We start from the raw sequence: 16,220 nt of genomic DNA, 5'->3' as shown, positions 1-16,220 counted from the left end.
AATGCCAAGGCGCCACTTACATGATGTAGCTCCAGCCTTTAAGATATTTACAGTGCAGTAAAATTTATTTAAAAGATAAATGCCTTTGTGAGCAAGTCATCAAATAGGTTTAATAGATCTTATTTTCACTTTTGTTTTGTTGATTTTAATTGTACATTAATTGCCATGTTGATTCTGTTTCTTATCTCTTGCTCCGTGTAATTTTATAGTGGCTTTGTTTTCCCCCTGAGGATTGAGTCTTGCTCTTTCGCCCAGGTTGGAGTGCAGTGGTGCGATCTCAGCTCACTGCAACTTCTGCCCCCCATGTTTAAATGATTATCCTGCCTCAGCCTCCTGAATAGCTGGGATTACAGGCGCATGCTGCTATGCCTGGCTAATTTTTGTACTTTTAGTAGAGACAGGGTTTTGCCGTGTTGGCCAGGCTGGTCTCAAACTTCTGACCTCAAATGATCTGCCCACCTTGACCTCCTGAAGTGTTGGGATTATAGGCGTGAGCCCCTGCGCCTGGCCTATATTGGCTTAAGTACATTATTTAAAAAGTGACTCTCTTAAAGGGTCATTTGTGCTGTGAACCTGTGTGGGGATTTGAGCCTGTGCATGTGTGTGTCTCGGCTTACATTAATACCAAGGTTAAAAAGAACTTTTTGGTGGAAAGTTACTCTAGTGGAGGAGAGACTCAAGGTGACAGACTTGGTTCAAAAAAACAGAGCTGTGCACTGAACAGAAGAGATTTTGAATATAGCATGGTGCGTATTCTTCCTGTGTTGATTCATAAAGCCTCTTGTCTGAGCCCTAGTTAAGGGCCTGGAATAAGAATGAAAATTCCAAAACTATCCCCCAAATATCTCTAAGTTGCTTTTGAAACAGTACTGATTTATACCTTACCCATCCGTCTATTTATCTGACAAATATTTGGATTCTTACTGTATGTAATCACTTTATGGGATGCCTGAGATACAGCTGTGGAAAGATAGGGGCCCACCCAGGGAGGAGAGTAGTTTTACTTTTTTTTGTTCCTCCTGCTTACTGAGTTGATATTTTGGATACATGACAACAGTGTGTAGGCATTAAGTGGCTGAAGAGAGGCTTAAGGCTGTTGCCAGGATAAGAGACTTAGGGAACTGAAAGATGGGCCACAGCATCCCTCCTGGGCCTGAGCTATATCACTGGAAGGTTTGAAAACAAAATGAAAAGTAGATTTTACTTTAAAAAGCATGTAAGTAACAAATACTATAGGTCTTTAGGAATGTCCTTCATTGATAGTAAATAAATAAATATTAGTTGAGGCTGGGTGCGGTGACTCACGCCTGTAATCCCAGCACTTTGGGAGGCCGAGGCAGGCGGATCACAAGGTCAGGAGTTCGAGACCAGCCTGGCCAACATGGTGAAACCCCATCTCTACTAAAAGTACAAAAAACAGCTGGGTGTGGTGATGGGTGCCTGTAAGCCCAGCTACTTGGGAGGTTGAGGCAGGAGAATTGTTTGAACCTGGGAAGCGGAGGTTGCAGTGAGTCGAGATTGTGCCATTCGTCTTAATAAATAAATCCGTCTAAATAAATAAATAAATGAATATTAGTTGAGAGACATCAGCAGTTTGGCTGGAAATTGTTTTAGAGATAGATGTTGTACCTACCAAAGCTTCTGGCTTGATACGTTTTGGTAATATAATATACATTTATGTCATAGTTAAGTGGAAGCAAATTTATACTTAAGCCTCTTTTTTTTTTCTTTTTTGAGGCTGAGTCTTGCTCCGTTGCCCAGGCTGGAGTGCAGTGGTGCAATCTCGGCTCACTGCAACCTCTGCCACTCGGATTCAGGCAATTCTTCTGCCTCAGCCTCCCAAGTAGCTGGGACTACTAGGCGCGCACCACCACGCCCAGCTGATTTTTGTATTTTTAGTAGAGACGGGGTTTTCACCATATTAGCCAGGCTGGTCTCGAACTCCTGACCTTGTGATCTGCCGTCCTCGGCCTCCCAAAGTGCTGGGATTACAGGTGTGAACCACTGTGCCTGGCCTACTTAAGCCTTATTAACAAAAAAAAAATTATTACTAAAATAACCTTTTTAGTTATTAAGAATACAGGTGTTTTTAAAATTGAAAATAAATTTTAAAAACATGGAAAAGTAAAGAAAAATATTAACTGCCATATAACCATTACCTAGTCAACATTTTCCTGTTCTTGCTTTCTCACTTTTTTTGAGCTGTTTTAAAGGAATTTAAATATTTCATTTTTTTTACTAAACTCTTTAATATTTATCTGTGAAAAGATAGATTTATTTTTTAAGTATTTAACTTTTATCATCCTGAGGAAGTAAAAAGTGATTTAATATCATTTAATACTTTTATCCGGTTTTCTAGATTGTTCTCAAACACATTTTTACAAGTGGCTTGAGCCAGAAAAATGAATGAGGTGCATTTGACATGTCTTTTACAAATCTTTTAATTTTGAATACTATTGATTTCCTCCCTCTCCCCCATAAAAAATGCCACTGACTTGTTAAAAAAAAAACTAGATCAGTTGTCTTATAGGATGTCCCACCTTCTACATTTATTGATTATATACATTCCTGATTAGGTTCAGGCTAAGCAGAGTTTGGCATCTGTAGCTCATGGGTAATATTTTTTGTCCCAGTATTAGTGATGAATTATTTAATACATGAACTTTGATGTAAAACTTTTTTGCTGCTAATATTTCTTAAGGGAAAATTATGAAGACAATTCGGAGGCTAAAAAAGTTTAAGAGTATTTGAAATGCTGAAATACTTAGTGTGTAATGGTTAGCTTTTGATACTTTGGAATCAAGGCTTTGGGCTTCTCAGTTACAGCCACTAAGCAGTCAGTAGGTGGCACTGTTTCTTCTGGTTTAGAAATAGAAAATGTTAAGTATTTCATGAACTAGTACCTAACATGTTTCATTAAATAGTTTATTTGCATATTGTCTCACTGAATATTCCTTTCCCCCTCCACAGTTTTTAGAATCGCATGTAGAAAAAAATATTTTTATTTCTCCTACTTGCTTTATTACTTACTCTTTTCTAGCTGAGCCTTCTGTAAGCATGTATCAGTTGGTGTTTTCTGGAGCAGATAGGAGGTTATACAGGGCTTGTGAATATATTAGTTGGCAATGGTTACTTCCTGTGGTTTCTTCTTCATTCCTGATGTTTCTTCTTTCTTTAGCTCTCCCTGCTTTTACTGAAGGTAAAGGGCTGAAAAGTGTTAAAGAAAAACTTGTTTCAAACACTTGTAAAGGATGATAAAACAGACTTTATTCAGATGGTGCTACTGTAGTGGGGTTTTGCGGTAGGGGAGAGAAATTGTGCTCAACTCTGAATACAAGGAAAAGTGGGAATTTATTGCCAAGGAGCAGGGGTGGAAAGGGTGGGCGATTGCAGGGGGGTTGTGGGGGTCGAGAGGATGGAAAATTACTAAAAAGAATCATCAGGGATGAGAGGGGGTTCTTGGCCAAACTGACCTAATAGGATTCTTGCTGAAAGCAACCTGATTAGATATTGATAATATCAGATGTCAAGGATAGGGGATTTTGGCTAAACCAACATAGCAAGATTTCTTGCTAAAATTGGGTGACGCAAAGAACAGACGTTTTGGAAGTCCGAAAGTAGAAGCCTAGTTAGGACAAAGGTTCAGAAAAGCCTGACTAAAATTTGGTCAAGGGGAGGCTCTTTGTCGACAGATAGTGCTATTGCTTCTTCATTCCAGCCATTTGTGTATAGACCTTTAGTAGGCTACCTAGAAAGTCTTGAATTGGAACTTTAAGAGATGCCTAATGTCCTTAATTATCAGGTTTTTGTTTTTAAATTTCCATACTATTTTTTTTTTTTTTTTTTTTTTTTTAAATTTCTGTCTCAAATACTACATGCCTTCATTTAGCAATACCTGCTGTGTGGCAGGCATCTTATGTGCTTTTCATATCTGTAGTCCTTAAAGTACAGGTTAAGTACTTCTTATCTGCAATGCTTGGGAACAGAAATGTTTCGGATTTTTTTCAGATTTTGTAATATTTGCATTATACTTACGTTGAACATCTCAAATGTGAAAATCTGAAAATTGAAATACTTCAGTGATCATTTCCCTTGAGCATCGTGCTGACACTCAGAGTTAAGGATTTTGAAGCAAATACTTCAGGTTTTCAGATTTGAGATGTTTTAGCCTGTAGTTCTCTCATATTAAGTATTACTTTCTAGGAACAGAAAGAGGGAAGAATTAATAGATCAAGATCTAACTTTGCCACTAATACCTATAAATCTTATTTATTTTTGTGAGAAGTAAGAATGAAAATTTCAACATTGAAAGTTGCTTAAGGTGAAATAGAGTGGAATCTTTGACTACCTGAATTACTGAACTTTCTAACACATATTTTTAGAGTCGAATGATAAATAGAAAAGGAGATGATTTTATGGAACAGAATAGAATTTTATTTTAATGACTTTGATTCCACCATGATTAAATGCTTTCTTTTATTCAATCTTGTGACAGTAAGAACCTGTAGTATAGTATTCAGAGATGTTCTTTGGTATTTTTTGTTCTTTGTTTTGTAGGTGAGTGGGGAAGATTTTATGTGTAATATGTCTACTGTGATTTGCATTGTCTGTATGCAAGTGGTAGAATTCTGCAAAGAGATATTCTTCTGGTAACAGAAGAAATGCCTGAAAAAAATAAAACAGTTTTGCTCCTTTGCTACCATTATTAAAAAATACTGTTTTTATTTTTTACAGACAGGGTTTTGTCTCCCAAGCTAGAGTTCAATGGTACACTCATAGCTCACTGCAACCTTGAACTCCTTGGGCTCAAGCAATCCTCCTGTCTCGGCCTCCTGAGTAGCTGGGATTACAGGCATGAGCCACTGTGCCCGGCCAATACAAAATACTTTTAAAAAATCTGACACAATTTCAAAATATGCTGGTTATGTAGGGTGGCAAATTCTCCCTTAATGTTTTCCTTCTTGAGTCTGTGCCATGTTTTATTTGGCTGACTTTTTTTTTTTCCCAAGCTTAATCTTACTTTTAATTGAGGAACTAGGGAATAATTACTGTCACCATCTTTTTTTTTTTTTTTTCCAGCAAGTCTGGCATGTAGTGGTAGTGGAGGGTATTGAGAATTAGATAAAAGGTCTATGGCTGTTATGACTAGTGAATGGGACTAGTTCTAATTTACACACGTATGTTGCTTATATGTATATGAATATATGTGTATATACAAGAAAAACATTCAATTTATTTTTAGAGACAGTGCCTCACTTTTGTCCTGACTGGAGTGCTGTGGTGTGATCATGGCTCACTGCAGCCCCGAACTCCTGGGTTCAAATGATCCTCCCACCTCAGTCTTGCAAGTAGCTGAGATTACAGTCATGCGCCACCATGTCTAGCTAATTTGTTAAGAAACATTTTGTAGAAACAGGGTCTCACTTTGTTGCCTAGGTGGTTCTTCAACTCCTGACCTCAAGTGATCCTTTTGCCTTTGCCTCCCAAAGTGCTGGGATTACAGTTGTCAGATACCATGCCCAGGGTGTACTTTATATTTTGATATCAAAAGGTTTAAACAGGGCCAAGCATGGTGGCTTATGCCTGTAATCCCAACACTTTGGGAGGCTGAGGCAGGAGGATCGTTTGAGCCCGGGAGTTTGAGACCAGGCGGGGCAATATAGTGAGACCCCATCTCTACAAAAAATAAAAATAAATATATAAATTAACCTGGTGTGGTGCACCCCTGTAGTCCCAGCTACTTGGGAGGCTGAGGTGAGGGGATTGCTTGAGCCCAGGAGATTGAGGCTGCAGCGAGCCGTGCTCACGCCACTGCACTCTAGCCTGGGCAACAGAGTGAGACTCTTTGTCTCAAAAAAAAAAAAGTTTAAACAGAACTTAATTATACCAAAAATGCTTATCTCTTTTATACAGTGCAGTTAATTGTTAGTTATTGTATTAGGAGACATTAGAGCAGAAGATAATAATGCAGGTTTTGAGCACCTTCCTTGGATTCAAATCCTGTCTCTTCCTCTTACTGTGTTCTTTACTCTTGGGCAAGTTACTTAACTTTTCTATGCCTCACTTAATTTTCTTATTGTAAAAGGAGAGTAAATAATATCTACTTTTAGATTGTGATGATTAAATAAGTTAACACAGGTAAAGTGCTGAGAGTACTGCCTAGTGCGTGCATAGTAAGGTTTAATAAATGTCTTATTCTGTAAATGCTGTAAATGTTATTTACCATTTATGTCATCATTATCTACATAATTACTTGTATACTGATAAACTGATATCCTGAACATACCTTTTATTTGTGTATGTGGTTTTATTTATTTATTTTATGATGGAGTGTCTGTTACGCAGACTGAGTAGTGTGATCTCAGCTCGCTGCAGCCTCCAACTCCTGGGTTCAAGCATTTCTCCTGCCTCAGCTTCCTGAGTAGCTGGGATTACAGGCAGGTGCCACCATGCCCAGCTAATTTTTGTATTTGTAATAGAGATGGGGTTTCGCTATGTTGGCCAGGCTGGTCTCAAACTTCTGACCTCAGGTGATCCACCCGCCTCGGCTCCCCAAAGTGCTGGAATTTCAGGCATGAGCGACCGCACCTGGCCTATATGGGTTTTTTTTTTTTTGAAATGGAGTCTTGCCCTGTTGCCAGGCTGGAGTGCAGTGGCGATATCTCTGCTCACTGCAACTTCTGCCTTCCGGATTCTCCTGCCTCAGCCTCCCAAGTAGCTGGGACTACAGGTGTGCACCACCACGCCCAACTAATTTTTGTATTCTTAGTAGAGACGGGTTTCACCATGTTGGCCAGGGTGGTCTCAATCTTTTGACCTCGTGATCCACCTGCCTTGGCCTCCTAAAGTGCTGGGATTACAGGTATGAGCCACCGTGCCCAGCTGGTTATTTTTTGTTGTTTTTTTGAGACAGGGTCTCAGTTTGTCACCCAGATTGGAGAGCAGTGGTGCGGTCTCGGCTCACTGCAGCCTCCCTTCCTGGACTCAAGGCATCCTGGCATCCTCCCACCACAGCCCCTGAAGTAGCTGGAAGTACAGGTGCACCCCACCACGCCAGGTTAATTTTTTTGTATTTTTTGTAGAGACCGTGTTTCGCCGTGTTGCACAGGCTGGTCTTCTGACACCAAGTGATCACCTGCCTCAGCCTCCCAAAGCACTGAGATTACAGGCGTGAGCCGTCGCGCCTGCTCTGAGCATACCTTTTAAATGAGTTCAAGTGACTTCAGATAATACTGACACAAAAAATTTCAATATAAAGTCCTTTTAAACAATTTTAATATAATCTACAGAAGTTAATGTTAACAGGTAGTTTTAAGGAGATGCAAAGAAAGGCTATAAAATTATTCAAAATGTCATTTTGTAGTAAGCAAGATATCGGTTTAAAGCTTAATAGTTTTTTGGTCTTACTTGAAATTTGGGTATGGCACCCTTTGAGTTTTTGTTTTATTTGTTACAAAAAGACACAGTACAAAACAGATCTACAAATTATAGCCAAGGCTATAGATTTCATTTTTGGGGAGTTGAAATATTTGCTACAGTAAGAAATTTTACATTAGTTTAAAATTTAATTTTAGGTGTTTTGTAGAATTCTTACCCTTTCTGCCTCTAAATCCTTCTGTTTGTATTCTTTCACTTTCTTCTGGCTGACAAAATATTTTAATGATGTATGTGTTGGGAAAGTTTAGGATGTTGTATATTACACAGTAAGTATAATAAAATTTAGGACGATAGATGTTTTTTCAATTCTGGATATATATTTCAGTTTTTTATTTTCTGAAAGGACTTACTAAAAAAATACGAATTCGTTTTATGGTTTACTGAAGTTATAAGTAAAGCATGCAAGTTTGTTGAAATAAATCTTTTTTCCCAGTTTTTAAATATTATTTCCCTTCTATCAGAGTGAATGTTTGCTTCTCTGCTACATTATTACTTCATGGGAAAATGTCACTTTCAAACTCTTTTTATGATACAGCAGTTTGTGTTGTAACACTATTGAGAGAACGATCACTAAAATATTTTGGCTATGATGAAACATTAGGATTCAGCAGTTTGATTTTACTCTTTGGAATACTGCATACATACTTGAGAATATGCTAAAGTAGCTTAATAAGTAGTCATTGTACCTGTTGTGAAGTATACACACAAGACAAGGAAGGGCTAAGGCATCCCTGACTGATATAGTTTGTAAAGATACATTGAACCACTTTTAGATTCAGGCAGTTCATTGTTTAATTTGGATAGAGAAGGGAAGCACCTACAGGTGCAAGCTTCCTGTGGGCCTTGTCTCATACACCAGAAAGAATGACACAGAAACAATAGGAGATGGATGACTCTAATGTGACTTGTGGGATGCCTAATTGCTGAGAAGCCAATTCTAGACTATATAGCTCGGTAGTTTTATATTCTGCAGTATATTTTAAGGAGAGTAGGACAGAAAGCCTTATACCTCTTCAGAACCTGAGAGGTGATGAGAAACTGTCTCATGATAGCCTAAAGGACAAGATAAAGAGGCGAGTAGTAGATGGTCTTGTAAGTTTCTTACAAGCCTTCTATCCTCTTGTGTTCTGGGAGGATCACAGGATGTTTTTCCAAGACTCAGATTAGCTGAGGTTCAAGCCTTTGCTAAGCTTGTGTGTTCTGTGTGGATACATGCACAGTTGCCCCGGGGGATATTGGGAAGCTGTTTTAATGGCCCAGACCATTAAAAATACTTAATTAAACTAACATAAATGGAATTCGATTTTTTCATAAAAACATGATTTTAACAGGATTGCAGCTCTGGTTTCTGATGCCTGTTCTATAAATAGCATTTAATTAGTGAACAGGAGATGCTTATATCTTGAGTAAGAAAAAGTATTCCGAAGTATGCTGATGATAACTAGTCATAAATACCTTTATCTAGTTTTAATTTAAAGTAAATACCCATGTAGACTCAGCTGGATTGCTCTGAGAACTCCTGGAAAAAATTGAAGATATCACTGGAAGATGTTCTGCCTCAAAGTGTGAGGCAGAGATTAACTACATTCTTAATATGAGGGTCAGATTTTTAAGTATCAGTACACTTTAGTAAAGCAACGGAGAAACCATGTGGTTGGTATGTTCCTGGCATTAAATGTGCAAAAGCCATATGGGTAGAACTGGCAGAACACGGAAGGCTTTCTCCTTTGTATATCTTCATATATTGATTTATCTGACATATTCAGTGACAGTCCATAAATCATTGTTTTAAACTGAGGTTGCAACCTATTAGTGGGGATAAAAAGAATAAAATTAGAATATATAAGGCTGCAATGCAGGATTTGATGAGGTATTAATATTGTTTTAAGAAACTAGTCTTTTAGGGGTGTGTCTGTGTGTGTTTGGCAGCCAGTGTAAGCTGTATGTGTTACTGTGCTTTGTGGCTAAAAAAGTATGAAACATTGCCACAAATACTCTTTGACTATTTCAGATCTCTCAGAAAATGTGTGCTTAGTTGTAAAACTAAAATATATTACTTTGTAGTTCTAATGTATTACTGAAATCTATAATACACTATGAATAAATTTGTTGCCTTTTTTTGCAGTTAGCTTCTGGAATTTATAATTTTGCCTGCTCTCTGTGGAATCACCACACAGACACATTCCTGCAACAAGTTTCTTCTGGCAGTGAAGCTGTAATTCTGAGTTCACTAGAACGAACTCTGCTATCATTGAAAGGTACTGTTAAACTTGATATGTTCATTTTTGAAATGAGATACCTCAGAACAGTCACCAAATAGTTTCTTTATATGGGTTTTCTGTTCCCAATTTCACTGGAAAAATAAGAGATTAATTTCTCCCTGAAAGATAAGGGCTTATTTATGGTTTTGTGACAGTAGCTCTTCTTCTACGCCCTCTAATTTTTGAAAGCACATATAATAAGTTGAAGTGGATAGTTAGATTCACATTATTCACATTATTGTGGCCTCATGGCTCTGAATATATTTTTTTCAAATGTTTCTAGTTTTTGTTTCTACTTTATTTTTCTCATTCTGGACCCCTACACTTATCATTGTCATGCCAACTTTCCTAAAATTTTTTCTCCAGGCTGGAATGAGCACCATCTTTCATCCCTCCTTTCCCTGGCAAGGCAAGGCTCCATCTTTGATCTTAGTGCCTCACACTCACTTGGATTTCAGAAGGTGCTTGATGGGATGCCATCTTGACCTGCATCTTGGTATATGTTGCTTGCAGGCATTCCCTTAGCATAAATCTCCATCTCACTTTTCTTGAGCTGTTTATCTTGATGAATATATTCCCAGGTTCCTTTTCTTCTGAAACATACTCATTTGTCTCATTCTCTTACTGTTCTAGTCCCTCCTCTCTTTCTTCTTTCTGTTCTGGTTGCTAGTTGCTAAGACTGTGTTAGTTCTTTTTTTTTTTTTTTTTTTTGGACAGACAGGGTCTTGCTCCCAGGTTGAAGTGCAGTGGCATAATCATAGCTCACTGCAACCTTGAACTCCTGGGCTCAAGTGATCCTCCCACTGCAGCTTCCTGAGTAACTGGGACTACAGGCACATGCCACTGCACCAGGCTGATTTTTACGTCTTTCTGGTCTTGAACTCCTAGCTTCAAGTGATCCTTCTGCCTTGACCTCCCAAAGTGATGGGATTACAGGGATGAGCACTGTGCCTGACCGAGTTTGTTTTTCTTAGTTTGATCTCAGACAGCATCAGTTTCTCTCTTACTCTAACTCAGTTTGCATTCTTTTTAGTTTTCCTTATAAGTTCTTTTATCATACTCATTCTGGTACCTTGGAATCCCATCGGTCTTGGCATTGCCTTAATGCATCACTTACTTTCACCAGACAATGGATGCACAAATCCCAAACTGTCAGCACATTTTGTGAAACCTGTGAAGAAATGTTTGAATGATTTTAAAGGACTGTTGAAAAATAAAATCCATTGTAGAAGTAGTTACAAAAGTGAGTGGAGATGGTTTTGTCAACATCCTTGAGGAGGAAATTACATACATTGGAGAGAAATGTTTACTCAGAAAGAATTAGAGAAACTGATATAAGGCTGTGTATACAAAACTGTGTGTATAGTAGTATATTTAATGATTAAGAAATTTTCAAGATTTCTTTTGATTATAGGGTTTTCTTGCCTTACTGATTTCAAATCCTAACTCCTGACGAAAAATATGTAGCTTTACTATATCTTTGCCTGCCTTAAGCCTTTTAATACCTCACCATCTAAAGGTCTTAGATTCACATTAACTTTCTAGAGACATCCTGCCCTGGAAAATTTTGTTGTGTAACTATATGTTTCTGTCCTGAAATGAAGAAATACTCCAGACTAGAATTTTTGTTTTGTGTAATCCCTATCTGAATTTACACTTAGTGCATTTAGTATCTTTTAGACATGGATGCATTTATTATTTCATTTGACAAATCTGTAGGTGCTTGGCACTGGGGAGATAGACTTAATAAAATGATCCCACAAATATATTTAAAGTGACACCTGTGACAGAGGCCTTATGATATTATGATAACTGATAATATGATCAGAAAAAATTTCCCTGAGAAAGTGATCTTTGAGCCGTAATCTTAAAGGATCAGTGGAAGTTAACTAGGTGATGAAGGGAGAAGGAAAGGATCCTCTTAGGTATTATGGCTCAAGGTCTTATGGTGAGAAAGCATATCCAGAATAAGGGACTCAATTTGAATTCTGTTTTCTCCTTATGAAAACGAGGAAAAGTTACTGCATCATTACTGAGTTGGATATAATTGATGATTTCAAACTGAAGTTCTTATAAACAGCTACATTCTAAACCTAATTTTAATACATTGCTTTTGACTTACAAACTGAAGGTCTAGTAGACAGCTACATTCTAAACCTAAATTTAATCCATTGCTTATAGACCTCATAAACACTATTTAAGGTGTAATTTTTTAGTATTGTAATAGCAGTGCTTATTTACTGAACTTTTAATTTTGTCTCTTACACTGTCACCATCCTTATTGTTGCTAAATAATTGCTATATTTTACATATACCATGGAATCCATCAATAACCCTATGAAGTAGGATTTGTTAACCACATTTTACAGATGAGGAAACTGAGATCTAGAAATGTTGCCCAAAGTAATATTATAGCTGTAGACAATGGAGCAAGGATTTAAATCTAGCTCTGCCTTCAAATCTATTATCCTGCTTATCTCTCTGTGTATATTAGTTTGTCAGTGTTACTCATGAAATGTCACAGTTGAGCAGTGTAGTTGATTCCAAATTTGGAAATAGGGTTTAATTTTTATATCCTTTTTAGGAGATAACTGTATTTCCATTAATATAGCCTAAAACTGAATGAAGTTTTTTGGTTACCGTTGAGTCATAGCTTAAAGTTTGTGAAACAGAAATAACTTTTCCAATTTCAGTTATTGCAGGTAAGAAGTACTAACAATTATATAAATTACACTAAATTTTGGAATCCAGTTTTAGAAACATGAGAAGTAACAATAAGTCAGAAGAACACTGCATTTGTGAGTCAGAAGAACTAGACTTTAGTTCCATTTTTCCCACTAATTTCCCAGCCAGATGACCAGGAGTTAACTTTCTAACTCAGATTAACCTCCAAGCTTGATTACATTTTGTGATTCTGAATCTTTCTTGTGATTGTACTTTTCGTAGGATAAAATACGATTCAAGTAAAGCTTGCTTTTGCTTTTCAGTGCTGCGTAAGTTAACTGTTAATGGATTTGTGGAACCTCATAAGAATATGGAGGTGATGGTAAGTGATCAAAGAAATTTGCCGTGACTTTGGGAAAGTGGTATTTTCCTGAATGTTTGGAAGAGTGCTCTTTTTATTTCGCATTCAATTAGAAGAGTTTTTATTAAGTGACCATCTAGTTTTTTACCATTCTGACTTTTAGACTTCTGGTCTGTTTTCACTACATCAAAGTGGCTGTTGTGTGAAGGAGAGGAAATAGGCCCAGGATATTTCTCAAGGATACCATGGTACATTGAGAGTGTTAATTTGAATTTAAATTAAAATGAACTCCTGTGAATTTGAATACCATTATAACATTACCAGGCACATTGTAGATAGTTATTTATATACTTAATATTTTCCTTTGTTTTTGTGTATTTAAAATAAATTTGTTTTTTTCTGCCTGCTCATAACATTAATACATGCTCTTTGCAATCAATTAAAAAATATATGAGAGAAAAACCTTGTCAATAAATTGATCATAAGTTGTGATGTATATTCATAGTCTATAGATCCATCTTCTTTTTTCTATGCAAAAATATAGTTACCTTTTTTTTTTTTTTTTTTTTTTTGAGACAGAATTTCGCTCTGTCACCTAGGCTGGAGTGCAGTGATGCAGTCTTGGGTCTCTGCAGCCTCTGCCTCCTGGGTTTAAGCAGTTCTCCTGTCTCAGCCTCCCAAGTTGCTGGGATTACAGGCATGTGCCACCACGCCCAGCTAATTTTTGTATTTTTAGTAGAGACAGGGTTTCACCATTTCTGCCAGGCTGGTCTCGATCTCCTGGCCTCAAGTGGTCCGCCCTCTTTGGCCTCCCAAAGTGCTAGGATTACAGGCGTGGCTGTGCTTGGCCTAGTTGCATTTTTTTTTTTTTTAAATAGATGAAGTGGCCTTTTATTATATTTAGATCTGTGTTAGTATTCACAGTAAGTTTAGCTCAGGTAAAACATTGCTTTTTGTAAGTTGCTTTGGGGGTTGCTCAGGAGTTGAGAAAAAAACAAATCTAATTAGGTCTTTAGGTCTCCCCTACTAGATTTGACCAGAGCCATTAAAAAAATAGAATTTTTTGTATATTGATGAGATTTGATTGAAGTAATTGTTCTATTGTTAAAAGAGTTTAAAACCGATTAATATACATCATCGTAATATGATGGTTATTTCATTTTATGAAAATTGACATACTTTTTATTTAAGTTAAAAATTTCAGAAAAAGAAACTAAAAAATCGCTTTTAATCGTACTCTTCAGAGATACTGCTGAAGTTTATAAATATCCTTGAAGACATTTTATGCATATTATTCTGGATAGACCTTCTTGCTCAATTTGATACAAATGGGATAATATTTACTTGTTGTTTCCTTACTTGCATTTTAAAAACAAACTAAGCATATTATAGATATTTTCCCTTGTCAGTTGTATTGTTACATGTTATTTTTAAAATGATTGTATGGTACATTCATATGATTAGTGTCAGTAGACTAATTTTTTACAAAAAAGATATTAATATAGGATTCTTATAATGTACTTACACAGTTATCTGTTGATGGACATATAGGTTCTCAGTTTCTCATTTTCGATAAAAGATATGAAGTGAACATTTAGGTAACTGTTATGTGGTTTTCTAATCTCTTTAGGATAAATTCCTAGAATTGAAAATGTTGGGTTAAGCATATGCACCTCCACAGTATTGATACGTATTACCAAATTGCTGAAAGATATCAAGCCTCAATTTAAATCCAGATACACTTTAATTGCCATACTGCCAAAAAAGATGATCAAGAAACCAACTTGACAACTCCCTTTCAGTTCCCTCACTAGAATGTATAAATTCCATGAAGGCAGGGGCTTTGTTTTATTCACTGTGACTCGGAGCTTGGAACAGTCTTTTTTATATAGTAAATTCTCAATAGTTATTTGTTTAACAAATAAATCCTTTATGTTAGAAGCAATATGTCAAAAGCCTCAGGAATTATATGCAATATTACTCTCATTAACTAGAATATTATGTTTATCTTTTTTTAAGTGAAAATGAGTTGATTTGATTTATATTCCTGTGAGGTGAAATAGTGGTTTACTTGGGCTATCATTGATATTTTGTGAGCGTTAGCTTTGCCTTAAGAGTCTTCTGTTTGCATAAATCATATGTCAACCTTTACTCAGTTATAAATGCCTCATTTTAGCAATTAAGGTATATCAATCAATTAGAGGATAAAATCTTAACAAATTAAGGACAACGTTTCAAATAATATAAAGATCTTTTTTTTTTTTTGAGACAGTCTCACTCTGTCACCCAGGCTGGAGTGCAATGGCATGATCTTGGCTCGCTGCAACCTCTGCCTCCCAAGGTCAAGGAATTCTCCTGCCTCAGCCTCCTGAGTAGCTGGGATTACAGGCGCCTGTCACCACGCCCAGCTAAGTTTTTGTATTTTTAGTAGAGACAGGGTTTCTCCATGTTGGCCAGGCTGGCCTCGAACTCCTGACCTCAGGTGATCCACCCGCCTCGGCCTCCCAAAGTGCTGGGATTAAAGGCGTGAGCCACTGCACCTGGCCTAAAAATCTTAAAAACAACAGAGAGCTTAAAAGATGCTAAAGAAACGACACATGACAGTGGTGAGATTCTGGGCTCTGAAGGCAGGCACCTTGATATGATGGCTTTTAAAATTGGTGGCATTTATAATTTTTTACTTTCTTTGGAGAATAGGACTATTGGACCCTTTTATAAATTTAAGAGACATGGGATCTCTTAGTGATCTTATTCTTTTATATTGAAACCTTTTGCTGTTTCATTGTTCTGTTGTTACTTTTTCATTATAAATTACTGTCAGCTATGCTTTAAAAAGACAGAAATCGTATGAAAATGGAAGATGATGCAGTAGTGAAGTTGTCATCCTGAAGTTTTCTTCTTTTTTTAATTGTGTTGCCAATTAAATTAATATAACACAATTAAATTGTATTAATTGTATTGCGTCCCGTTTCTGGAAAAGTATAAAGGAAGACTGGAAACATTCATTTTACTCTGCTTTTAGCTTTTATTTAATATAGTTGAGAATTCAGAATTTTACATTTTCTACCTGAAATGACAGAGAGGGAAGGAAATTGATAGAGGAAAAGGTTTACTAGTTTTATGATGAGTCAGTGGACGGGTATTTAGAGTCTGAGAGCAGTACTCTTGACTCTCATGTTAACAATGAAATTGATTGTCTAAGTAAAATCTCAGACACTAAGTCTTCAGATAATAGTATCCTAGTTGAATTTTCTCAAACTCAAGAATTGATGAATGAACAATATATTTCTGAGGATAGAGAGGAATTGTGGCATTCTAGAGTTAATTATTTTCTAGGAAAGCCACCATCATCCAGTATTTCATGACAAAACGAGACCACCTCATTTGCTAATAGAGTGTATGACATCTTTTATGATGTTTGTATGCCAACATTTATTGATACAAAGATGTCTTCTATGTTTAAATTCTTATTAAAAATTTTAATTTTTTTCACTATT

The 16,220-nt window shown here is 36.6% G+C and overlaps 1 protein-coding gene across 4 annotated transcripts in view; it reads left to right on the top strand.

Annotated features, from left to right (window-relative positions):
* Positions 1 to 16,220, top strand: part of IPO11 (importin 11) — a 230,911-nt gene that overhangs the window by 47,455 nt on the left and 167,236 nt on the right. For all 4 annotated transcript variants that reach the window (XM_050793725.1, XM_050793727.1, XM_050793726.1 and 1 more), the window contains 2 exons: positions 9,563 to 9,695; positions 12,686 to 12,744. In XM_050793725.1, coding sequence (XP_050649682.1) covers positions 9,563 to 9,695; positions 12,686 to 12,744 — 192 coding nt within the window. The remainder of the gene's footprint in view (positions 1 to 9,562; positions 9,696 to 12,685; positions 12,745 to 16,220) is intronic.

Source organism: Macaca thibetana, chromosome 6 (genome assembly GCF_024542745.1).
Source record: "Macaca thibetana thibetana isolate TM-01 chromosome 6, ASM2454274v1, whole genome shotgun sequence".
Classification (NCBI taxonomy): Eukaryota; Metazoa; Chordata; class Mammalia; order Primates; family Cercopithecidae; genus Macaca; species Macaca thibetana.
This window is presented reverse-complemented; position numbering and strand designations above follow the sequence as displayed.